General features: G+C 42.8%; 1 protein-coding gene across 1 annotated transcript in view; it reads right to left on the bottom strand.

Moving 5' to 3' along the window:
- Positions 1-520: 520 nt before the first annotated feature.
- Positions 521-26855, bottom strand: part of LOC129854145 (cadherin-11-like) — a 66768-nt gene continuing 40433 nt past the window's right edge. The window contains exons 2-12 of the mRNA XM_055920899.1: positions 19112-19633; positions 17989-18283; positions 17160-17279; positions 12885-13052; positions 9815-10002; positions 6697-6950; positions 6119-6255; positions 5367-5488; positions 5069-5186; positions 2577-2828; positions 521-2181 (exon numbers count right to left, since the gene is read on the bottom strand). Of these exons, the coding sequence (XP_055776874.1) occupies positions 1685-2181; positions 2577-2828; positions 5069-5186; positions 5367-5488; positions 6119-6255; positions 6697-6950; positions 9815-10002; positions 12885-13052; positions 17160-17279; positions 17989-18283; positions 19112-19351 (2391 nt within the window). The 5' untranslated portion in view covers positions 19352-19633 and the 3' untranslated portion in view covers positions 521-1684. The remainder of the gene's footprint in view (positions 2182-2576; positions 2829-5068; positions 5187-5366; positions 5489-6118; positions 6256-6696; positions 6951-9814; positions 10003-12884; positions 13053-17159; positions 17280-17988; positions 18284-19111; positions 19634-26855) is intronic.

Genomic DNA, 26855 nt, shown 5'->3' with positions numbered 1-26855 from the left:
AAAAGTCAAGAGGTGTGAATAGTTTCTGAATGCACTGTATATGAAATGTACTTATTAGACAGTTAGAATGTTGCTGTCAAAATGGCTCAAAGTGGAGTCCCTCCAGGCCTGGCTTATCTAGTGTTAAAGTGCACATTGGCCTTTAGCTGGGAAGCATCCCTTGGCGAGGTTGAATAAGTTCACTCTGGAGCATCCCTGGGAGAGATACGTTCATCTCAGGAAATGGTCAATGGGAACACTGACATCCTGGGTCCATATGGGTCCATACCAGTGAAGAGCTCCATACATGAATGTGCAGTGTGTGTGGGCAGTGTGTGTGTAGTGTGTGCGCGTGTGTGTGCATAATCAAGGTGTCACTGGTTCATCCGTGGCACCGTTTGCGACTGTATATTGACCTCCTTTATTGCTCTAAGTCCTCCCAGTATCACCCAGTAGACACCGTTCAATATCATAACATAGATCACCTCTAGGGAAAGAACAGATTGCTCTTTTGCTCGTACAGATTTATTAACACCATCAATCATTTTATAAAAAGCATTTATTTCAAAGTTTTTCGCTTCCTAGATAGAAGCACATAATAAAGCAACAGTACAATGTTCATAAAATATAAGGGTGATGCTGTAACATTTTCTTACATGTTGAAATACTGATATCTGCATGTGTACTAAAATAAGAACTTTTAAAATTGTACAAATAGGTACCATAAATTCGACGTAGAAATTAGGCGTCATTCACTACGACAGGACAGGTTGCTATTTTCTCAACAAGGGAGAAAAACATACGCCCCCAAAAAATGTAAAAAAATGAGGAGAACCAAAAAAATCATAATAATCATAATAACAATATATAATAAAAAATGAGATTTACAAGAACCAATAGGCGCACGTTTGATCCTCAAGAGACATATTTGCACATTGTACTGTACATACGTTATATGTACTTTAGCTTGCTTTAGGATATATTTTTCAAGTTGCAAAAAATGCACTGTGATGCAAGAGTGTCCATTACTTAAGGCGATTTTTGAGCTCACAGGTCTTTCCTTGTGATTTATCATTGGTGAAATTGGGCTGAAAGGGGGGATTTTTCACTGGATTTGTGAAAAAACACTGTCTCTGTTTTTGTTGAATTCATCTTCCTCAGGAAGATGGAGGTGCTACACGAGCGACCAGTCTCAGTTTGCTGTTGTTTTCTCATCGTTTTTGTCATTGATATAAGGCAACAATTTTTTATTCTCCTCTTTGTGAGCTCATTCACAGTATCAACAATTACATGTCTCTCTGTGACCCACATTCCAACCCCAAACCGTAGTAACCTACAAAATGAATAAAAAATTGAAATACCGAGTGTTATTTGATCTCTCACCACAAACATTAAGCATGTCTTCATTTTCCATACATACCAGTACATCCCACAGAGGTGTTTTTATTAAATGTGTTTTATATTTCTCCCTCTCTCTCTCTCTCGCTCTTTTGTCTCCACCTCCTCAATACCCTCTGTCCTTCCTTACCAAACATCCCCAACAGGTATCTAGTATACTGCAAGTATACTTTACACATACAAATAACAAAGTTTACTATAAATAAAAATGCTTGTGGTATACTTATAGTAAACTTCAAGCACCACACAAAGTCAGTGGAAGGTTGGAGAAAGGGTGCAAGGAGGTGGTCAGGGAAATGGGTGAACGTTAAGAGTTGTCATCGGCAGAGTCTTTGGTGCCGTAAAGGTCGGCCAGCTTCTTGAAGCGCGGGCCCCAGCTTTGGAGGTAGTCGTAGTCTAGGTCTGAATCTGTGGTCACCGACTCCAAGGAGCTGAGGGATCCAGCGATGGAGCCCCGGCCCTCGTAGCCATAGATCTGGATAGAGTCATAGGGAGGGGCCGTGGGGTCGTTGTCCGCGTCGTTAATGCGGGTCTTGATGAAATCATCCACATCCACACTGTTGGCCACGGGGTGCCCGCCAGGCCTCATTGGGTACTGGAGCTCAGGCTTGATGTCCTTACGGGGTAGGAAGCCGTTGGCACCGTCAGGGTTCTGTAGCGTAGCAATGTCGAAGGCCTCTGTGTCCTCCTCTCCACCGCCTTCATCGTCATAGGTGATGATGTTCTCACGGATGTCTTCCTCCTCAAAGACAATGAGCGGCTCCTTCTTCTGACGACGCAGGGCCACGAACAGCACCACGATCGCTGCCATGAGAAACATATTAGTCAATCATACAAGCTATAGCTCTTATAGCTCTTAAAATACCTTTAGCATTTCACATTGCCTAATTAGCCAGGCTTTGACAGATCATTTGGATTAGAAGTGCAAAAATATACAGTATTACAGGTGGTATGAATCTGTCTGACATTTTTTAAACAGTGTTAATTGCAAGCTAAATAATTAATTGAGCCTGTGTAAATAATCAAAACGCACACTATTAATATTCTGTCAAGCATCTGTTCCATAAATACATTAAACTATTCTGAAAACATTAAGAATAAGCACCAGTCAGGATGGAAAAAAGATCAAACATGAGTTAAATATTAGATCAACAACAGATTGAATGCAAGTTGCTGTTTTCTTTAGTGCTGATGCTCACCCAGGAGAATGACGATACAGGCTAGTATGGCGATGAGAGCTCCGGTGCTGAGGCCTGCAGGCAGGATGTAAGGCTCCACGTTGCAGGACAGGATGGTGTCCTTACTGTCACAGCTGCACACTCGGATGGTCAGCGTGTTGGTGCTGCTCATGGGAGGGATGCCGTTGTCGTTGATCTCGATGGGAAGGAAGTAGACATCCTGGGTCATCCGGCTGAAGCCCCTCCGGGTCACATATACGCTGGCTGTGCTGTCTGTGGGGAACAAGAGAGGAGCCGAAGTAGAATAAGTACAGAGAAAAGAGGGTCCTTTAAATATCTCCTCTGGGGGGGGGGTATTTCCGGTAGTGTACAGACTGCTTAACACGATCATAGTTATAACCGAAGAGTTTTACTTATCCAACGAGTTCAGAAGGCAGAAGGCAGACGTATGGCCGCGGGGGAAAAGCAATGAGCTGTGAATTTCCAGATTTTAATTATTGTAATATTGTGAACATTTATTAGCTTTTGGAAGTGTAATCAAAGCTTGCGTGGAGGTAGCTGTATTGGTTTTATTTGGCGCTGGGTGAGGGTGGAAGGATGCCAAGTGTACTCCCCTGACTCAGTGCAAGGTCGCTCTCAGAACAGAGATGGAGCGAGTTCATTTAGGTGCTTGTGGCTTAGTCATTTTCCCTCCCTCTCTCACAGCGGTGTCCTCAGCCCACTACACCTTTTTCAGAAAAGGTTTCTCGTGACAAGGCTATTGTGCATACAGAATGGAAGGGTGAATGGGCTCTATGAATCCTGCGCTGTTCATTATAGGTCTACATCATACTAAGAAAGGTTATCATTGCCTTGGTAGAGTATATTTTAAGGGTTGAGGTAGAACACAGTCCAAAGCCATGAGAACTTAAATATCCTACAAGGTAGTATGGCTGAAAGAAACACTTCATAAGAAGCCGCTTTTGAGGAACATTTTCTTCGTAAAATTATACTTAGCAAATGTTCTCACATCCGCAGTTATGATAGCGCAAGAAAAAACTAAATAGCCCCTGCTGTCTCAGACAGACACCGCAAACTCTGAAAAACACGAGAAAATACATAGATACATTTAGATTGGAAAGCTGTCCATTTCAAAGGATACTTTGGATGCTTTAAACCCAACAAATCGGAGGGTCTGTAATCTGTTCTGCTCATATTGTGGGCTTTTTGAAAACACTGCTGAAAAGCACTCATTTTGACTCTCATTAAAGCAGATCAAACGGGTAGAGAGCCATCCATTGCCATGCTGGCTGCTGTATAGTCACTGAAGCACTGCTTGGAACAGTCTGATATGACTTTATCTGGGGATTAAAAAAATATATCCCATTAAACTGCAATTAACACATTCATTCCCCCTCATTCATTCTCCTCCATCACAGAAGGAGAGATGCTTGGAAGTAGCTTGTGATTACGGCGCGGTCGGGACGAGTATTAAAGCAATGGCAGAGGATGAAAAAAGAGCTTAAGTTGGCTTAAGTTTGTAGAAGAAAATATTGATGGATGCATGTCATTAAGAGAAGTGTCATGTAATTGCTTGTTCAAAGATGGCATTGCTGACTGAACTACTCGCAGCAGCTGTTGAATGTCTCCATCATAGTCATTACAATAGCTTTGTCACATGGTCCTGAGCAATCTCTATGGATATAAGCAAGTCTAATCAAGTATTTTTATGGAGTGAAAACTCTGTGATTAACTTTTGCTTCTCATTATCTTTAATCCAGGAGTTTATAAACAAGGCTGATGAACGCTATCCCCATGATGAGTAATTCTCCTCTGATGAGAGATGGCATCCTCTGGGGATAAATACCACTGTGCCTCATCTGTTGAAATGGAATGTAACAGGTACTCTCTCTGATCAGCTCGCCTAACCAGCCCTCCATCACTGTGACTGGCAGACTGGAAAGGGCTTTGAGCTTAAGGACAGCTGGGATGAGTCACCAGCTAGCCAGGCCCCCAAACACGGCAGGCAGAAGGAGAGGCTCTCTCTCTCTCGCGCTCTCTCTCTCTCTCTCTCTCTCTCTCACTCTCACTCACTCTCACTCTCTCTCACACACACACACACACACACACACACACCTCTCCACTCCTCTGGCTGATCAGACAGAGTGTGATGTAAGGATAGCTAATGCAATCGCAAACTCTGCAAACTGATCCAACAGGCTCAGTCTCCTACATGCAGCAGTTCACCGATGTAGAGGCTAGGACGCCAGAGAGACACCCGTGGTAATTAATAAGTGGGGAGCTCTATGGGATCTAGCTTCAAATCAAACTTCAGTCTACAAAGATCTGCTGAATCACTTCCCATCTGGATGGAGAGAAACCTGAACTGATGTAAAGAAGGAAAAATACCCAGTGGTTTTCTATCTCACTGACTGGAGTACTGGAGTGCCGACTAGCCACTATAAAGACAGTCAAAATGTCCAGAAAGAAGTCGCTCTTCTCATTGATGGAAATAGAATGCTTGAGCCACCCACCTCTGTTGTCTTTCAGGGAGAAATTGTGGTTGTTGACAGCCTCTGGGGCGATGCTGAAGTGGAAGTACTGTCGGTGGACCATCTCATCCTTGTCCACTGCACTGACTGTCTCTATGAGCTGAGTTGAACAACACCCACAGGAGTTAGTACAGACAGAGTCCACCAAAAATACTGAACATATTCAATATAATATAAATAAATTTTTGCACATGATGGTTACTAGTATGCATAAAGATCTGTCTTTTCTAAATGTTACTTGGGAAAAAGTACAATATACATTGTAAATGATTAGACTTACTTTGCCAGGGGAGACATTTTCACACACGAGGATTTCGTTCTGTGTGGCAAACTCAGGGGCGTTGTCATTCACATCTTTGACTTTGATGTTGACACGTACTTTTGTATCTTGGTGATGTCCCCCTGTGCAGAATGACAAAAATGAATAACAAACAAGTTAGTGATTCAGTGCGCATTCATGGGATTTGGCTTGTTAGAAACACAAAACCAGCTCCCTCTGAAATTCACTGCAAACAAAATGAGAAGACAGCACAGTATGACCCTATTTATTGTATAAGAAATTATGTAGGTTATTGAATGCTTGGAAATGATGCTGTCAGACGAGTGGCGTGCATAATACAACAGAACTACTTGATCTCTAAAGTTCCAGATATACATTTTTGATGCATCAAATTATCCCTGATAGGAGAGATGGAAATATTTGAGACGGATATACTTAAAAACCAGACATAATAATGTGGAGTAGAATCACACAGAGAACAGCAACTTAAAGATGTTTATTGTACATAAGATGTTTTATGTTTATTTGGGGGATGTGGATGTTTTGCAGTAGTCTCTAGCTACTCATTTCACTTTTTGAAAGGCACTTTGTGGTAATCGTCTCTAAAAACATCTTGAGGGGTGGCGACTCTAGGACGACATAAGAGCCCGGGGGGGAACACAACATTTCCTGGATTGGGAGGCATGGCGTCTCTGGTATTCACAGCTACTCTCTAATTTGAAACCCGAGGTGGATGGTGGAGGGTGGCGTACCAATCTCAGTGGCGCTGACAGAGATGTTGTGCCAGGGTAGTGTCTCCCGGTCCAGCGGTCTGGTGGTCTTGATGATGCCATCCTCCGGGCCGACACTGAAGAACTGTTCCACGTCCGTGTAGCGGGGAATCATGTACCTGCAGTGAACAGTAGTGATAAGTAAACACGTATTCAACCAGGGCCTGGTTCCTTAGATAAAACAAAAGCCCAATTCTTCTTGTGCTGTAGGAATGCATGTTTTGCATTGTTTGGATGAATGTATTCGATGGAACAATGTTTATAGTTTGAACAAAGAAACGGCATATTAATTGAAATAGTTGTTCCCGCAGAGCAGGAAATAATATAGGATATTTAATTGGTTTACTGATTGAGTAGGGCCCTGCAGTATTTTATGGTGACGAGATGAGGCCTTTGAAACTGAAATCATCTACATATCAACATAAAATTGTCATTTTAAAACAGAAAGGACGTATTATAACACTATGAGACTGGGTGGGGTTGCTAATCAGACAGCGGCGCTAAAAACAAACACAAATGAGTAACAAAGAAAGTGAGCGAGAGTGTTCCAAGTAGCCTACCTGACAGGGTTGTTGGCCACGTCTGTGTCTTTAGCGTGTACACGGCCCACCACCGTCCCATCAGGGGCATTCTCCTCCACCTCGAAGCCGTAGCTAGTTGCCATGAAAGCAGGCGGCTCGTCTGCGTCCTCCACCATAACCTTAACCGTGGCTGTGTCTTTGTAGGGGCCCCAGGCGATGAAACGGGGGTCCAAGTGTGTGTTGGATGCCTCTACTCTCAGGGTGTATGCCTTCTTAGTCTCAAAGTCCACAGGCTGGAAAGAGGGAGCAGTGTGGATTTAGCAATAATACATTTAAACTATATGATCATTAAAATCATGGGCCAATAAGGAGAAGGTTGCCTCAATGTAGTTATTTCTATAATACAATTACTGCATCGTAAAAATGAGTTACTGTAGCTGTACACTGCTATCTAGAACCTTAGAGGGTTCTTCAGTTGTCCCCATAGGAGAACCCTTTGAAGAATCCTTTTTGGTTGCAGGTAGAACAATTGTGGTTCCAGGTAGAACCCTTTGGGGTTCCATGTAGAGCCCTTTCTACTGCAAAAGGGTTCTACCTGGAACCAAAAAGGGTTCTAACTGGAACCAAAAAGGGTTCTTCTTTGGGGACAGCCAAAGAACCCATTTGGATTCCTTTTTTCTAAGAGTGTCAAATCAAATATCAGTATGAAGTTGAGATGCTAGCTAGAGGGTGCTGTTGTAAAATAAGACAGTGGGTTGTGGTCAACGTCAGCACGAGACAACACAAAGACATTCTTTGCTCAGTCCTTATACGTAAGATGGCCCTTATTTCAGTTCAATGGCGTATCTAAGTCATAGCCTCAATCACCACCAGTTCATTTAATTGCAAGACATTGGAAAGACACTCCCAAATCAATTATGCTCAAATATAGTTAATGGCCATTTAGTGTGAACTATCCTCATCCCTCTACACCCTGCCTCCTACTGCTTTCACACATCCACCTGTTTTCTTATTACCCTGCCTCACCCGGCAGCCATCACTCCCGCAAACTACCAAGTGAGACTTTAAAGTACCGACCGGAGTTGAGGGGGCAGCATACCAGGATGCACACACACACACACACACACACACACACACACACACACACACACACACACACACACACACACACACACACACACACACACACACACACACTTTATCTCTCTGCCTGTATGGTGATTGATTTGAAGTTGTTTTCCTATCTCAGTTTTTTTGTTCATCCTATTTTTTGCATGTCTTTAATGAAGCTGCCAACGGTGGGAACAGTCATGACCCAGTTCTTTCCTTTAACAGGTCGGTGAATGTTCCTCACTGACGTTGTCTCCTGAAGCAGTGGTCTTCTCTGTCTCACTCTTTTCCTCCCCCTCTATCTCTCAGTGTCTTCCTCTCTCTCCTTCCTATCTCCTTTTCTTTCAGTCTCCCTTCCTCCGTCCTCTCAATCTCTCCCCCTCTCTCTCTTTCTCTCTCTCTTGGTTCTTTTATTTTGGCACTTAATAATTTGCTGGCTGAAACTAATCAGCGGTAGATAATATTCACAATAATGCCAGACTTCCTCTTAGCATTCAGCCTGCGCCTGGTAGCCCGCAGTTGAAACAGAATACTTGATTAAAACTCTGGCAATTCCGACAGTAATTTCGACTTTAATTTTCAACATGCTTTGAAGAGCAAAAGGTGATGATTTCCCGAGAGGTGTATAGTGGAGGCATTATGTTATTGAGAAGAGCAGGGCTGCATCAAACTGATTGTTGTCGCCCCCCCCCCACACCTCCACACACACCACACCCAGCCTAATCAGCAGGCAGAATGTTCTCATTTGGGACCTGGGTCCTGGTATTTGTGATAGTCAAACACTGTTAAGAATTACAACCCACCCACCACCACCCTCTCTACTCAGCGTCAAGCCATTGTTTCCCCTGATTCAATTCTTCCACTTTCCCCAGCTACAGTTTCTATTATCCGGTGTTCAAAAGACTTATTATGATTGGTGCACCTCTCTGTTATGGAAATGAAGGGGATCTGCACTGAGCAGCGATGTCTGATCCCACTTGGGTTCATCCGGCCATAGAGGGAGTTGTTTACATGGCCGTTTTCCACATTTCAATGGCCGCTGTCGTGGCTTACCTGGTATAATCCTCAGGCATTAATAGAACAGCGCCATTTTTCAGCACATAGACTACACACTGGTACTCACACTCCACTGAACTGACAAAATTACCCAGCTTGAGTAAACCCTTGAGAAAATATGATTACTTCTCAGACACGCATGCAAAGGCCTCCCTCTCTCAGAGTTGTGTTATTTTTGGAGAGGAGTAGAGAGGAGTGTGAGTGAGATTGCTGCTGATCTCTGAGTGTGAGGGAGCCTGTGCTGTGAAAGACAGTTGAGGGATTTTAAATAATAAAGCACCACCAGGTGGCAATGTTCCGTCTAGGCTGCTGCTCCTGCTGCTGTGGGAGGGAAGCAGGGCCTCTCTCTCTCTCCTCTGGAGGCCCGGCTAAGCCTAACCATGGCAGGCAGGCAGCTCCAGGCGCAATGGTGCCAGTGATCACCCAGAGGCAGCCCAGGCGCGGTGCAGTGCAGGGCTGACCTCCCCAGGTTGGTAAACGTCGGCATAATCCCAGCCCTGGAGCACAGCAGAGCTGCAGCGCCACGCTAGCAGCCGACCCACAGTCAGACTGCATAGATGAGATTCCTCTCCCAGAGAACCAACCATGAAAGTCAATGCTCGTAATAAGAAACTGAGGCGGTGTCATTGCAATCACAGAGTGGAACGGTGAAAAATCACTCCTTTCTCTCTCTCTCTCTCTCTCTTGCTCAGTGTGTGCTTCAGTCTCACACACAGGCACACGCTCTCTTTCCATTTTTCCCTCTCTTTCTCTCTCTACCACACAGAAATTACATATAGCCACCTTTACGTATTCAAACACGCACAGGCACATACTGGTGTATCAAGTAATGTCAAGTATTGAGGCTATCATTTTAGTCCTCAGAATGTTAGTGAAAGGGCAGTAACAAAAAGGTGATTCAATGCAGATGACTCTATACACTGTCTCACACATTCCTTTCATTCCTCCATCATTGTTATGGAATAGTAAATCCCCTTCAGGCCCTTCTCACCTTTCTCAGTTTGATAACACCCTCCCGGGTGTCAGTATCGGTGGTAATCTCAAACACAGTCATCCCATCGCCCTCGATGAAACGATATGACACAAGTCCATTCTCCCCCAGATCTGGATCTTTAGCCTTCAGACGGCCTACCTCCTCACCCGAAACCTTGTCCTCTGAAACGGACATGGCGTATACACCTGTGGGGAGAAACAATAGAAACTGTTACAAATCAAAAAATATAATTCACACTTGTAGTCGATGCCTGATGCCTGCTTTGATTCACTCCGAGGTAGAGAATAGCATTCACCCAACTTTCCACTGCATTCATGTAATCTTGTTTTAAATGAGCCCCTGCCTATCCTTGTCACCGTGGGGGCAGCTGTATATAGTTAGATACATGCACCGACTATACAGTACATAGCTAGGTACTAGTAAAGAGGCTCCTAGTCTTCACCAAGTAGCTCAGATTGTCACTGGTCAATCCCCTTCTCTTCCTGTTTTAGGATATATGCTTGGGGAATGTATGTTAGAAGAAATTGAAGTTGTGAAAGCCAATTATTGTTATTATATGCCTTATTCTTGAAACATTTTATATTTCCAGTAAAATTTTGATGACAATATACATGTTTTATTTAACCTTTATTTAACAAGGCAATTCAGTTAAGAACAAATTCTGATTTTACAATAACCCTGGGCAAACCCTCCCCTAACCCGGACGATGCTGGACCAATTGTGCGCCGCCCTATGGTACTCCCAATCATGGCCGGTTGTGATACAGCCTGGGATTGAACCATGGTCTGTAGTGATGTCTCTAGCACTGAGATGCCTATCTATATCACTGAGATGAATGTTATATATATATATATATAATGTTATGATAGCATGATGTAACTTGCACTTTGTTTTTAGGGTTGATTGAGACAATGCATTCCCCCTAACCTTATTCTTTCAATAATGTTTTTTTTTTTTTTAAATATTATGTTGTGTATGTCTTTCCTTATCAAATGTAAGACTAAATGCCATTTGTAATATGTTTTGGTGCATATACAGTGAGCTCCAAAACTATTGGGACAGAGAAAATGTTTTGTTCATAACACTTATTATGATTGACATTTGTTTGGTAAAAACAGTAGGTTAAATACACACGTAGGTAGAGACCATTCTCGTTTTTTTTCTCCTTTTCTTTTAAGAGCTTTGTCACAATGGACCAGTCAAAATACAAAGTGCTGGAGAATAGAGTCAAAACAACAAAAACATTTTCACTGTCCCAATACTTGTGGAGCTCACTGTATGTATTTAAAATACTATCCAGGTAAGAAAATGTTGGGTCATAGAACATTCCATATAATTCTAGAAAAATACTACTAGTCACGAAAACGGATGTAACTCAGTCACAGTAAAATATATTACTATTCTGATTTCAGATAATCAATCTTTACAAAATATAAGAACGAGTAAATATGCTCAAAGTTCTTTTTCTATATCTTCAATGGCAGTTGTTTGGGGGAAAAAAGCATATAAGATACACATTGTCACAGGTGTTTTTTCTTGACTGATTACCATTTAATTGATTTGGTCCTATCACATGTCATATCATTTGAAAGGGCTGTTTCTCAGCTTTCAAAATGTGTATCATGTTTTCATATATAGTTTGACACCAGAAAAGTATGCTCATTAATGCACGCTGAGGTCATGGTCTCAGTAAATTCAGGAATTCCTAAACTTTCCAAACGATGATGCAGCAATACCAATATGGCGATTTACAGTTGGAGTTAGCTGGTGTTTCCATTCACTTTTAATGCTGTAAAACACATTTGTGGTATTTTACTGTGCAGAGAGAGAGAGAGAGAGAGAGAGAGAGAGAGAGCTATAAATAGAGCACAAGAGATAACTGTGGAGGTCAGCTGGCCAGCACCTGAAGGCCACAGCCAATGAGCAGTCAGTGTTTTCTGTTTGTATTTGCATGCGTGAGTGTGTGTCTACAGGGGTGCATACACCTACCTGGGGCCGAGCCAGAGCACTAGGGCCATATGCCCTCTCCGCCCTATCTGCTCCATCTATTGAAGTGTTCAGAGCCAAACGCTTCAGCTGCATTTAAAAATAACTCTGGCATGGGAAGGAGCCTTTTAAAAATGGCCTGATGATATGAAGGGCTGCTACTTCAATCAGACTACATAGAAAACTATGGGATATTTTCATGAGAACGTTACTGAATCCTCCCAGTCTAAAATGGCTCTGATCTGGAAATAAATATTAACCTAATATCATAGGCTGAACAATATGACAATACTGATGTGTATGTCATCTCAAAAAGTATGTCATTACTTATTGAACTACGTTCCAGTTTTCCTCATCTGGGAAATAGTTGACATTATTACACGTGGTTGAGTCAGCCCAATGACTTAGTTTTAGAATTTTCTCACCCCACCCAGGACTAGTTTACCCCAAATACGTTGCTAATTTTCCATCCAAGAGCCACTGTTAGCAGGGCAACATCCGAGCCGCAGTGCTGATAGTAGGGGAAAGAGTGGGCGCTCTGGGACAAATCTTCAGGCTCTACTTTCAAGAAGTAGGGGGAAATTGATGTAGGCCATTTCTACTATATGAGACATAAATCTGTGTTTAGCTCGTGGTTTAGAGTTCCCCTCCATTCCCCCTCTCTGTCGAACAGAAATACTGACACAAACACTGTTAATATTTCACAACTCTTTATCGCGCTTAAGATACTTGCTGTCATCACATCTCCTATGAGCGCAATGAAACCGTTTAATAATTAAGTTTTAATATTTCCCCTTAACATCTATACCCTGTATAAACCGTGTGTTGCATGGCCTCTGGGGCCAGCAGCGATCCATATTTTCAAGTGTCAGTGCTAATATGTCAGCTGAGGCTTGAGGAGCTGGGAGAGCGCTAGACTGGCTAAAAGCAGACCTGTCCCTCTTGGATGATGCTGCACGTACCTCAGCAGAGAGGGACAGTGACGACGGGAAGAGAGACGGTCTCAGTCAGCTTAAGAAAACAGAAAAAAAAAAAAAAAACAGAAAAAGTGAAAGAAAGAGAGACAGGACTCTTCACTTACTCTGAGGGAACTTCGGTGGGTTGTCGTTGACGTCCGTCAGGGTGATTTTCACTTCTGTTGTCCCTGACAGTCCCCCCATGTGTCCCCCCATGTCCTTGGCTTGTATGACGACGTCATATTCCTGCCGCGCTTCCCTGTCCATGTTGGGCAGAGCTGTCCGGATTATCCCTGGGGACAGGAGAGGAGGAAAATGGCTTTAATTCAAGAGGGACCTGCCTGTGACCTTTCAGCAGCCTACTACTCTGCAAGGCCTACTGGGAGGAGCAGGGCATGATGGGTCAACACTGAAACGTGAGATCACATTGTGACAAGTGCCATCGCCATCTCATTCATCAGGCTCCTTTTCTAATATTGGGGAACTAGTGTGATATGTAAAAGGGAAAAAGAAGTGACTTGTTTCATTGGAAACTGCAGAACAATGCTCAGAACAACAGTGAGGAACTGTTTTTTTAATCCAGTTTATTTATAAATTTTTTCTGTGAGGAAACTGGTGCTTCTCACATCACAGGAGAATATGATGGGGATGGTTGTTCTCTGGTAATATTTAGATGAGCCTGTGCATGAAACGCAGATAAGCCAAAAACAAATTAGAAATGTGAGCATTGGACAGGATCCAGTGAAATATCCAGCTTTGGTTTATTAGCAGGATTTTCTCTCTCCGATCTCTCCCTCACTCTGAGATCTCCCTGTTTGGCTGGGGGTACTTTGGCTCCCAGGAAATTTAGAGTTCAACCAGGATATTGCTTGCCTAATCTGGCCGTGAGTTAATTCTGTTTGGCAAAGGACAGGTACACTCAGACTTTGCCTTGGAGAAATCCCAAAGCACGACAGGGCTAATCCTCAACGCTCCTTACTTGGCACGGTTACAAAATCTGAGAATTGACAGATTATCATAAAATACATTTAAATACATGACAGTTTTGATATGAGACATGCAGTCGTGGCCAAAAGTTTTGAAAATTACACAAATATAAATTTTCACATAGTCTGCTGCCTCAGTTTGTATGATGGCAATTTGCATATACTCCAGAATGTTATGAAGAGTGATCAGATGAACTGCAATTAATTGCAAAGTCCCTATTTGCCATGCAAATGAACTGAATCCCCCCCAAAAAATTCCACTGCATTTCAGCCCTGCCACAAAAGGACCAGCTAACATCATGTCAGTGATTCTCTCGTTAACACAGGTGTGAGTGTTGACGAGGACAAGGCTGGAGATCACTCTGTCATGCTGATTGAGTTTGAATAACAGACTGGAAGCTTCAAAAGGAATCATTGCTTGGAATCATTGTTCTTCCTCTGTCAACCATGGTTACCTGCACGGAAACATGTGCCGTCATCATTGCTTTGCACAAAAAGAGCTTCACAGGCAAGGATATTGCTGCCAGTAAGATTGCACCTAAATCACCCATTTATTGTATCATCAAGAACTTCAAGGAGAGTGGTTCAATTGTTGTGAAGAAGGCTTCAAAGCGCCCAAGAAAGTCCAGCAAGCGCCAGGACCGTCTTCTAAAGTAGATTCAGCTGCGGGATCGGGGCACCACCAGTACAGAGCTTGCTCAGGAATGGCAGCAGGCAGGTGTGAGTGCATCTGCACGCACAGTGAGGCGAAGACTTTTGGAGGATGGCCTGGTGTCAAGAAGGGTAGCAAAGAAGCCACTTCTCTCCAGAAAAAAACATCAGGGACAGACTGATATTCTGCAAAAGGTACAAGGATTGGACTGCTGAGGACTGGGGTAAAGTCATTTTCTCCGATTGATTGGGGCATCCGGAAAAAAGCTTGTCCGGAGAAGACAAGGTGAGCGCTACCATCAGTCCTGTGTCATGCCAACAGTAAAGCATCCTGAGACCATTCATGTGTGGGGTTGCTTCTCAGCCAAGGGAGTGGACTCACTCACAATTTTGCCTAAGAACACAGCTATGAATAAAGAATGGTACCAACACATCCTCCGAGAGCAACTTCTCCCAACCATCCAGGAACAGTTTGGTGACGAACAATGCCTTTTCCAGCATGATGGAGCACCTTGCCATAAGGCAAAAGAGATAACTAAGTGGCTCGGGGAACAAAACATGGATATTTTGGGTCCATGGCCAGGAAACTCCCCAGACCTTAATCCCATTGAGAACTTGTGGTCAATCCTCAAGAGGCGGGTGGACAAACAAAAACCCACAAATTCTGACAAACTCCAAGCATTGATTATGCAAGAATGGGCTGCCATCAGTCAGGATGTGGCCCAGAAGTTAATAGACAGCATGCCAGGGCGGATTGCAGAGGTCTTGAAAAAGAAGGGTCAACACTGCAAATATTAACACTTTGCATCAACTTCATGTATTTGTCAATAAAAGCCTTTGACACCTATGAAATGCTTGTAAAATTACTTCAGTACTCCATAGTTACATCTGACAAAAATATCTAAAGACACTGAAGCAGCAAACTTTGCTGAAATTAATATTTGTGTCATTCTCAAAACTTTTCTATCTATATATATATATATATATATATATATATATATAGATAGAAAAGTTTTATATATATATATATATATATATATATATATATATATATACAGATTATATATATATACAGATATAGACACCTTAGCAGATATAGACACCTTAGCCAAATACATTTGACCTCAGTTTTTGACAATTCCTGACATTTAATCCAAGTAAAAATTCCCTGTCTTAGGTCAGTTGGGATCACCACTTCATTTTAAGAATGTGAAATGTCATAATAATAGTAGAGAGAATTATTTATTTCAGCTTTTATTTCTTTCATCACATTCCCAGTGGGTCAGAAGTCTACATACACTCAATTAGTATTTGGTAGCAATGCCTTTAAATTGTTTAACTTGGGTCAAACATTTCGGGTAGCCTTCCACAAGCTTCCCACAATAAGTTGGGTGAATTTTGGCCCATTCCTCCTGACAGAGTTGGTGTAACTGAGTCAAATTTGTAGGTCTCCTTGATCGCACACGCTTTTTCAGTTCTGCCCACAAATGTTCTGTAAGACTGAGGTCAGGGCTTTGTGATGGCCACTCCAATACCTTGACGTTGTTGTCCTTAAGCCATTTTGCTACAAGTTTGGAAGTATGCTTGGGGTAATTGTCCATTTGGAAGACCCATTTGCGACCAAGCTTTAACTTCCTGACTGATGTCTTGAGATGTTGCTTCAATATATCCACAAAATTTTCTATCCTCATGATGCCATCTATGTTGTGAAGTGCACCAGTCCTTCCTGCAGCAAAGCACCCCCACAACATGATGCTGCCACCCCGTGCTTCAAGGTTGGGATGCTGTTCTGCGGCTTGCAAGCCTCCCCCTTTTTCCTCCAAACATAACGATGGTCATTATGGCCAAAACTGTTCTATTTTTGTTTCATCAGACCAGAGAACAATTCTCCAAAAAGTACGATCTTTGTCCCCATGTGCAGTTGCAAACCGTAGTCTGGCTTTTTTATAGCGGTTTTGGAGCAGTGGCTTCTTCCTTGCTGAGTGGCTTTTCAGGTTATTTCGATATAGGACTCGTTTTACTGTGGATATAGATACTTTTGTACTTATTCCCGCCAGCATTTTCACAAGGTCCTTTGCTGTTGTTCTGGGATTGATTTGCACTTTTCGCACCAAAGTACGTTCATCTCTAGGAGACAGAACGCGTCTCCTTCCTGAGTGGTATGACGGCTGCGTGGTCCCATGGTGTTTATACTTGCATACTATTGTTTGTACAGATTAACGTGGTACCTTCAAGAGTTTGGAAATTGCTCCCAAGGATGAACCAGACTTGTGGAGGTCTACAATTGTTTTTCTGAGGTCTTGGCTGATTTCCTTTTGATTTTCCCATGATGTCAAGCAAAGAGGCACTGAGTTTGAAGGTAGGCCTTGAAATACATCCACAGCTACACCTCCAATTGACTCAAATTATGTCAATTAGCCTAACAGAAGCTTCTAAAGCCATGACCTCATTTTCTGGAATTTTCCAAGCTGTTTAAAGGCACAGTCAACTTAGTGTATGTAATCTTCTGACCCACTGGAATTGTGATACAGTGAAATAATCTGTCTGTAAACAATTGTTGGAAAAATTACTTGTGTCATGCACAAGTAGATGTCCTAACCGACTTGCCAAAACTATAAATGTTAACAAGAAATGCGTGGAGTGGATGAAAATCGAGTTTTAATGACTCCAACCTAAGCGTATGTAAACTTCCGACTTCAACTGTATATAATGTTATGCTATCTGGATGAATATGAAACAAGACGGGACAGAGAGGTTGGGTACCTGTTTGTGGTTCCACTGAGAAGTAGGGCTGGCCCTGGAGAATGCTGTACACTAGTCTGGCACTATTCCCGTAGGTGGGATCATCAGCATCTGTGGCCGTAACCTGCATCACTGATGTACCTGGAGGACACAAGAACAGCAGGTGTTACTATTTCCAACACCATTTATTCACCCAACATAATAGTAGACCTGCAATTTGTAAATCATTATGGCATTTAGCTTAAGCCAATCCTATGTTTCTCAAATGAAATTCCTGCTATATAGTAGCTCCTGATGCTGGAAGTTTTGTCATTCTAGAAATCACTTTTTCGTAACCGGAATGGTGTTGCAGTCAGCATCCCTCCTATGGTTATAATGTCCTTAAGTGTTCATGGTTTTGGGATTCACACAAAGGCGTTTCACCAGTATTTGGAATGAATTTGCCATCACAATGGTTTCTGAATATATTTGAAGCTGGGCTGGTTTAGACTGCAGATTCTGATCCCCAGAAGCACCATTTGAGTTGTCAGTGGGTGGAATCACAGGGTAACAGATTGTTACTCTGTGACAGGCCAGCATAAAGGATGTTGTATTACAAGGTGTGATCCCCCCCCATACACACACACACACACACACACACACACACACACACACACACACACAAGGAAGAGGGAAATTGCAAAGCCACAACAACAACAGGAACACTTCCAACTTTGCCTCCCCCGGTCAGATTTCAGTAATTTTGAATAATGCATGGGAAACAAGCTGTTCACTGGCAAACAGTCTGAGGAAGGGAGAATTAGACAGAGGGTAGGGAATCCTTCACGGTCCATTCCCCAGCCAGACTCACCGACGTTGGACATTTCAGGCACCCTGGCATAGTATGGTCCATGTAGGAACTCAGGTGGGTTGTCATTGATGTCCTGGACCTTGACTATGAACTCAGACGGAGGCTCCAGAGGCTTGTTGGTAGCCCTGTCCACAGCCTGGGCTGTTAGGGTGTACTGGGCCTGCTCTTCCCTGTCCAGTGTCTTGGTGGCATGGATGTTGCCTGTCTTGTCATCAATGACGAAAATGGTGCCTGCACCCTCCCCTGAGAGAATGTACTTGCAATTGCCATCTCCAGCGTCAACGTCTGAGTGGAGCTGGAAACAAATGGACAGCAGAACATTTTAGCAAAATTACTTGGGGAAAATATGTTAAAGACCATTTAAAAATACTACATTCCAACATGTAGTGTGATCACTAGGAGGAACATGGATAATGAGAAGCACATTCAGCCCAGGCAATCATGTAAATGTGATTATGCAAAACTGCCTTGAAACCAATATGTTTCAACACAGAGAATCAATCTATATTTACTCTGATGATAAACATTAGGTGCAACACAGCAACATTACAATTAGTGGTCTGTCACCTTATCAGGTCGTTAGTCACTTAGTTGATTGGTTCATTTCAGCAATTCAAAACACGTAGAACTATATTCCCACAAACGCATATACGAATGATATTTTAATTTTGCAGTATCTACCAACTTTCATTATATTCTATGAAATATTCTTCATAGAAGCCTGTTCTGCATGCATGTTGTTTTTGTTGTTGATTGATGTCATGATTGATATTCCAATCCAATAATAACAAGGTACCATCTCTGTCACTGCTGGAATTAGAGGCAAATTTAGGTCCCCATTTGTAATCATCATTTCTGTGGACCCATAAATCGCCTGTTTCCCAGATGTCAGTGTCTTTGGGGGATGCTTTGATATTAAAAATGAAATCCAATTCATAACCTTTAATCAAGTGGGCCACTGATTGCTTTTGTGTAACAAATTGAGGATATTGCAAGGTCTCCGCTGGTAATGAAAACCCCTTGTGACTTTGATTCAGCAGTCAACAGATAGAGAGTGGGAAAGAATGGGAGAGAAAAGAGAGGTGGGAAGGTGATGATTAACAATTTAAAACAGTGACCTTACCCTGCCCACTAACACTGGGTCTGGCCCTGTGTACTCCTCAATGACAAAGAACTGGTTCCAGACCCAGCCTCTCTTGGAACGGTGTAGGACCTGTCCCTCTTTGCCCGTCCTCTCCCGGTGCCTGTGTAGGGAGAGGCGGTGGCGGTGGCTGTGCTCCAGGGGTGCCGAGGCGGCCACAGCGCTGCACAGCACGGCGCCCAGGCACATCAGGAACACCTGCAGTCCTAGTCCCTCCCACATCCTGCTGCCTGCTGCCTGCTGACCAACGCTACTCCGACCTTCCTCTGGGCCTTCCTGCACGTGTGCCTGTGTCCCCTGAGAGGGACAACCCAGAGATAATCCTGGGAAAACCTTCCTCTGAGGTCCTTCCTGGACGGTGGCTTCACTCCGCTCACTCACTAGCCTGGGGACTTGGACCCTAAACCTCACCGGATCCTTTGGTTTTGCTTTATGCAGTTACTCATCACAACCCCCTTCTTCTTCTTCTCTCTCTTCCTCCTTCTTCTCCTCCCAACGTAGGCCCTGAAATGAAATGAAAATACACAGAGTCAGTCACAGGGGACAAAACAGTTCTGTACAAGAGTAGTTATCGTCAGCCCACACTCCAACCAAAGTTTTAATTGACTCCTCTCTAAATCTCGACATATTAATTCATTTTGTGCCTCTGTATCTTGCTCTAATTAAGTGACAGAGGTTGTAAACTCATTTGCTCTTATTTAATTAGACATCAAGCCACTGGTGTTCTCAAATTAAACGTTGCCTATGTTTTGTCCCTTGTAGTATTACATTAGGTGAGTAGAGCAAAAGTGAAATTGCTTCCTTGAAAATTCTTATTTGGATAAAATGCATCACTTAATGTTCATTCCCTGACCATGCACTGATGGTCAACAAAGCGACAATGGAGCTAAAAAGAGAATAGTCTAATAGTTGATTTCCTCAGTCATAACTGCAACCAAAAGCAGGCTTTATCACATGCCAATAGGTTATGTTACACATCCGACAATTAACCAGATGAGATGTTGTTGTCAGTCCCATGATTGGCTTTCATCACTTCCTACTTGGCTGCTCATGGATGGACAGAGGAACAAATGGCCCTGCGGGGGATTTTCCCATTCAGTGAGCCACTAAGAACCTTCAGCCTCAGCACTTCAGCAATGATGCTAGCTGGGAGCCCAACCACAACAGTAATGCTTTAACACACTGCTTAAAGCTGCCTCTCACTGGAACCAGTTAAACACACAGTCCAGCAGGGAAGAGAGGGAGGGAGAGAAGAGAAAGAAATAGAACAAATCTCCAGCTTGTGTGACAGAGCTCATAAATAAAGTCCAAATAAAGCGCATCCACCAGTGAAGTAGGGAAATGGGCACCCTAACTCAGTTGGACCTCTCCACTGTCAGCCCCCATAATGAACGCCTGATAACGCTTCATGCTTTCCAGTGTCTCAGCTGTAAATTGGCAGCTACTCTGGAAAAATAATACATTTTATGTTTTCTTTCATTATTGACTGGCCACCAAAATGTCAGCAAACTGTGTGTGTAGGAGTGGTTTTATTGCCTCCGAAGCCTCATCATCTCAAGGGGTGTGTTTCCCATTTAAATGCTTCGGGAATCACAGGCATTCATTCCTTTCCAGTAAATCCAGATGGCTCCTATAGGCCTACTCTGCAGAGGTACATAAAAAAAATGGACAGCTAATGCAGCTCTATGCTATCATGTCGAAATTCCTATGCAGATGCAGTTATTTTCAATCTGTGTCAAATCAAAGGAAATGAGTTGAGATTCAAACAGCCGACTCTGAAGTCTGAGACACAAGTCTCCTAGTTGTTTGATGATGAAATTACGTGACTAGAATCTAATCAACGCTGGATATTCCATTACATTCCACAGGATTTAAGCTTGACTCACACACCTTTCGTAGGTCTACCTTGGGTGAAATGAAACCCACTCCATATGTTTAATGTATTTTTGAAGTATTTCTCTTGGTATGTCCTCTAAAGAGGTACTTGAAAGAGTGAGCTTCCACCCACAAAATGTTGCAACAATATCCATGTGGTACATACAGGCGGCAAGTAGCCTACCAGTGGCCGAAAGGCTACTGGTCAAAATCCCAGAGCCGACTAGGTGAATAATCTGCTAATGTGCCTTTGAGCAAGGCACTTAACCATAATTGCTCCTGTAAGTCGCTCTGGATAAGAGTGTCTGCTAAATGACCTAAATGTAAATGTAAATGTAAAAAAATGGTGGTCCTATAACATTGCCTACATTTCATTTAAAATGCATCCCCACTCCAAGACGAATCAAGAGGGTTCTAATACATGATTCACCTCTAGATCGATCTCTATTTGCTTCCGTCTTGGCTAAGACAGATGTGCTGAATAAGTAGTCTGGTCCAAAGTCACTAATTGATGGTAAGTGATTCACAAGTGATGCAAAATCTCTCATCTGTTACAGTAATACAGTGACTGTGAGTCATGTATTAAGTATTCCAGTGGTTGGCTAGACAGCTAAATGTTTCAATGCAGCACCACTATGGAATGGTGAGGGAGGCATCGGAGAATTTGTGAATATGGAAAAATACACGGAGTATACCAAACATCAGGAACACCTTCCTAATATTGAGTTGCCCCTCCCTCAGTCAGAACAGCCTCAATTCATCGGTGCATGTACTCTACAAGGTGTCGAAAGCATTCCACAGGAATGCTGGCCCATATTGACTTCAACGCTTCCCACAGCTGTGTCAAGTTAGCTGGATGTCCTCTGGATGATGGACCATTCTTGATACAAATTAGTAACTGTTGAGCGTGAAAAACCCAGCAGCCTTCCAGTTCTTGACACAAACCGGTGCACCTGGCACTTAACTTTTGTCTTGCCCATTCACCCTCTGAATGGTACACATACACAATCCATGTCTCACTTGTCTCAAGGCTTAAAAATCCTTCTTTAACCTGTCTCCTCCCCTTCATCTACACTGATTGAAGTGGATTTAACAGGTGACGTCAATAAGGGATCAAATCTTTCAACTGGATTCACCTGGTCAGTCTATGTCAGGGGTCGGGAACCTATGGCTCCCGAGCCAGGTGTGGCTCTTTTGATGATTGCATCTGGCTCGCAGATAAAACAAAATATTCTCACTTTTTTTTTTTTTTTTCTAAATAAATTTGATCCCCTTTTCTCCCCAATTTTCGTGGTATCCAATCGCTAGTAATTACTATCTTGTCTCATCGCTACAACTCCTTGTTTTAATACATCCATCGATTTTTCACTGCTCATGTCCTGTTCAGGGCTGCAGGAGCAATTGTCCATTATTTTAATTAAATGATACTGGCCTACGTTGGCCGTTGCTAGGTAAAACAGGTAAACGCCTCCTTTTGAATCAGTCTGCTCGGTCTTTCGCTCAAAGCTAACGCTTCGACGAAGAAGATGGCGAAAAGAAAAAAAGATGACGAGTATCGTACATTGCAGGACGAATGGACCGAAGAATTTGCCTTTGTGGAGAGAGCAGGTTCTGCGGTGTGTCTAATTTGCAATGACAAAATTACATTGATGAAACGGTTGAATGTAAAGCGGCACTTCGACACGCGCCATGCTACCTTTGCATCAAAATACCCTGCGGGAGACAGCAGAAAGAAAGCGTGCCAAGAGATACTGAGCAGGGTGCAAGCTAGCCAGCAGCAACTCCGCGTATGGACCCGGCAAGGTGACTAAAATTCCGCTAGCTTTGCTGGATCTTTAGCAATAGTGAGGAACGGAAAACCATTCACAGATGGCGAGTATGCTAAAACGTTCATGCTGGATGTAGCCAATGAACTTTTTGATGATCTTCCGAACAAAGACAAGATAATTAAACGGATACAAGACATGCCTCTGTCGGCAAGAACTGTTCATGATCGTACCATCGTGATGGCAAACAAAGTGGAGGAAACGCAAGTGAAGGACATAAATGCAGCGCCGTTCTTTTCCCTGGCTTTGGATGAGTCAGACGTGAGCCATTTGTTGCAGTTCAGCGTGATTGCAAGATATGCTGTTGGTGACACACTGCGCGAAGAAAGTCTTGCAGTTCTGCCATTAAAAGGGTCCACAAGAGGTGAGGATTTATTTAAGTCTTTCATGGAGTTTGCTCAAGAAAAAAATCTACCTATGGATAAACTTCTCTCAGTGTGTACTGATGGTGCTCCGTGTATGGTGGGGAATGAAAAAGGATTTGTGGCGCTTCTCCGTGAACATGAAAATAGACCCATCCTAAGTTTCCATTGCATTCTACACCAGGAGGCACTTTGTGCTCAGATGTGTGACAGGCAGTTTGGGGAAGTGATGTCGCTGGTCATTCGTGTGATCAACTTTATTGTTGCTCGAGCCTTAAATGATCGCCAGTTTAAAACACTGCTGGATGAAGTTGGAAATAACTATCCTGGTCTGCTTTTGCACAGCAATGTGCGTTGGTTGTCAAGAGGGAAGGTGCTTAGCCGTTTTGCGGTTTGCCTGAAAGAAATCCGGACTTTCCTTGAAATGAAAGGCATCGAGCATCCTGAGCTAGCCGAAACTGAGTGGCTCCTCAAGTTTTACTATCTCGTAGATATGACTGAACATCTGAACCAGCTCAACGTGAAAATGCAAGGCATTGGAAATACAGTGTTATCCCTTCAACAAGCTGTGTTTGCTTTTGAAAACAAGCTAGAACTTTTCATCATGGATCTTGAAAAAGGTTGTTTACTACATTTTGAAAAACTGAGCCAATTTCAAGATGCATGCACAGCAAGTGAGCCTATTCAAAACTTTGATCTCCACCAGCTAGCTCGCTGCACATCCAGTCTCCTACAGTCCTTCAAAGCACGCTTTGGAGAATTTCGTGAGCACACTCGTCTTTTTAAGTTCATCACCCTTCCAAACGAGTGTTCACTGAACACAGCCGACCTGAGTTACATTCCTGTTGTCTCCGTCAGAGATTTTGAAGCAGAAGTGGCTGACCTGAAGGCCTCAGACATGTGGGTGAATAAGTTCAAGTCACTGAATGAAGATTTGGAAAGAATCACATGACAGAAAGCGGAGTTGGCGAGCAAGCACATGTGGACAGAAATGAAAAAACTTAAACCCGAAGACCAGCTGATTCTCAAAACTTGGAACGCGCTTCCTGTCACATACCACACACTGCAGCGTGTGAGTATTGCTGTATTGACCATGTTTGGATCTACGTATGCATGTGAGCAGTCATTCTCACATCTTAAAAACATCAAGTCCAACCTACGATCACGTTTAACGGATGAAAGCCTCAATGCTTGCATGAAGCTTAACCTCACCAAGTACCAACCAGACTACAAAGACATCAGCAAATCCATGCAGCACCAGAAGTTGCATTAATGGTGAGTATTATAACAACATTATTTAAGAATAAATTCAGAGCCTTATTATACTGACATTTAGTTGAATTCACTTTTAAAATATATTATATGGCTCTCACTGAAATAAATTTCCAAATTTTTGGCTTTCATGGCTCTCTTAGTCAAAAAGGTTCCCGACCCCTGGTCTATGTCATGGAAAGAGAAGGCGTTCTTAATGTTTTTATACTCACGTGTATATCAACACGCTATAGCATCTTGTAAATAATGTAAAAGGGCGGATAGGCCATAGCTGCAGACTGTAATATATGCAGGTTTATTGTCATGAGTCTTGCCCTGGAGGCAGGACTGAGCCACTGCCGCAAGATTGACCAGCTGCAAAGTCAAAATTGGCTATATTGTAAAAATGTATGAAAACAAAAATGTCCTTTTTGGTCTTAATTTAAGGTTAAGGTTAGGGTGAAGGTTAAGTTTAAAATCAGATTTTATGACTTTGTGGCTGTGCCAGCTAGTGACCACTCTGCAGAGCTGCCTCCAGAACAAGATTCATGAAGGAAAACACTAAAGTAGTGTATCATGTTCCTCTTGAATAAATAACTTAATGAGGGGTAAGAAAATGCCACAGCTGCTTGTAAGTGCAAAATTATTACTGAGACTTAGAGACAATAATTACAGGATAAAGGGAAAAAAATAGCTTGTGCTCCAGAAGAAACTAAATTGCCAGCTACAATTATCCTTGTTTCTTAATTGTAGTGTGTGACTCCGGCTCTATTTCTACTGTTCAAGCCCAGCCATGGACAGTGGTGGAGAGGGGATGTCTGAGGAGAAATGGAGTGACCTGACAGTGAGGGACAATTAAAACAATCCCTCTAGTCTTTCTAGAAGTCTCCGCTATTCTAAAAGTAGCCAGTAACTTCACACTATCACAGCCATGAAAAGAGAAGATCAGGAGAGAGGCACTGGGCAGAAAAATCCTCCCTCTCTTTCAGTGCAGTCTTTTTGACATTAAGCAAGTGTCTTCAGTATCTCATTGAGGTGCTGTAACAGCACATGTCTTAGTGCACTGCCAATGTAACGGATGTGAAATGGCTAGCTAGGTAGCGGTGGTGCGCGCTAATAGCCTTTCAATCGGTGACGTCACTTGCTTTGAGACCTTGAAGTAGTGGTTCCCCTTGCTCTGCGAGAGCCGTGGCTTTTGTGGAGCGATGGGTAACGATGCTTCGTGGGTGACTGTTGTTGATGTGTGCAGAGGGTCCCTGGTTCGTGCCCGGGTCGGGGCGAGGGGACGGACTAAAGTTAAACTGCTACACCAATAGGACTATTTTAACTGGAACAAAGGGGAAAGTGGAATAATTGAGTTCGTTCCATGCTATTTAATATTGAGTCCCAACACATCAATAGACTCTAAAAGGCACACCATTTGATTGAGGGGAACCCCAAAAGGAAATATCAGCTCAGTGGAAATATCAGCTCTTACATAATTGAACTCTAAACAGCAAGCATAGTACTCAAAGGAAATATCATTAAGCAGTGCATACAAAAAAAAACATTTTACTGGTTCAATGCAGGGCTTCATTAGGGTTATATTAAGAATCAAATGTCTCATAATTTTCACACAGTAGAAAGGGGGTCTGTCGAATGATGTCCTCAATAAGTAAAGCATTTCTTCAGCCTTTGAAAGTGCATGTGGGGGTTGGGGTTTGGTTTTTATAGCTGGATTATAGTTCTTCTTTTTTTTTAAGTAGGAAACGCAATCGCTCCCCAATGGTTATTGGAGCTATCATTTTTTAATCGCAAGCAAAACAAATGCATTTTAACAGCAGACAGAGTATGGAATTGTATGCTCAAACCTGAACATCCCTGTGCAGAGGGGTTCAGCTTAACTACCATTAAAATTGTACAAGAAAAGAGAAGCTTTTAGGAATTGAACAAGGGGGCTTTTTTCTCTCTATCCCTCTCCCACTCCCTCTCTCTCTCTCTCTCATTCTCTCTTATTCTCTCTTATTCTCTAGTGCCGGTTTAATTCTGTAAGTCCAGTCACACATAGGTCTAGATGGAATTGGTTTAAAGCAATAAAGGTGATTCATGTCTGTGTAGATTTGATATATGCCCTTGTCTTCCAGAACCCTGGAGGCTCCACCGTCTGTTCTCACAAGTGTTTATGACTGTATTGTCATACTATTGTGTGTGTGTGCACAAAGTACGTCTATTGAGTGTGCACATGTACTGATTGTGTGAATGGTGTGGGCAATCAGTGTATTTATTGGGTGTTGTCATTATACAATGAATTGCCTATGCTAACCTTTACTAGGCAAGTCAGTTAAAAACACATTCTTATTTACAATGACGGCCTACCAAAAAGTGAAAGGCCTCCTGCGGGGACAGGGGCTGGGATCAAAAATACAAATATAG

The sequence above is a fragment of the Salvelinus fontinalis genome, chromosome 4 (genome assembly GCF_029448725.1).
Source record: "Salvelinus fontinalis isolate EN_2023a chromosome 4, ASM2944872v1, whole genome shotgun sequence".
Taxonomy (NCBI): Eukaryota; Metazoa; Chordata; class Actinopteri; order Salmoniformes; family Salmonidae; genus Salvelinus; species Salvelinus fontinalis.
The sequence above is the reverse complement of the archived record's forward strand: the minus strand, read 5'-3'. Positions and strand labels throughout refer to the sequence as shown.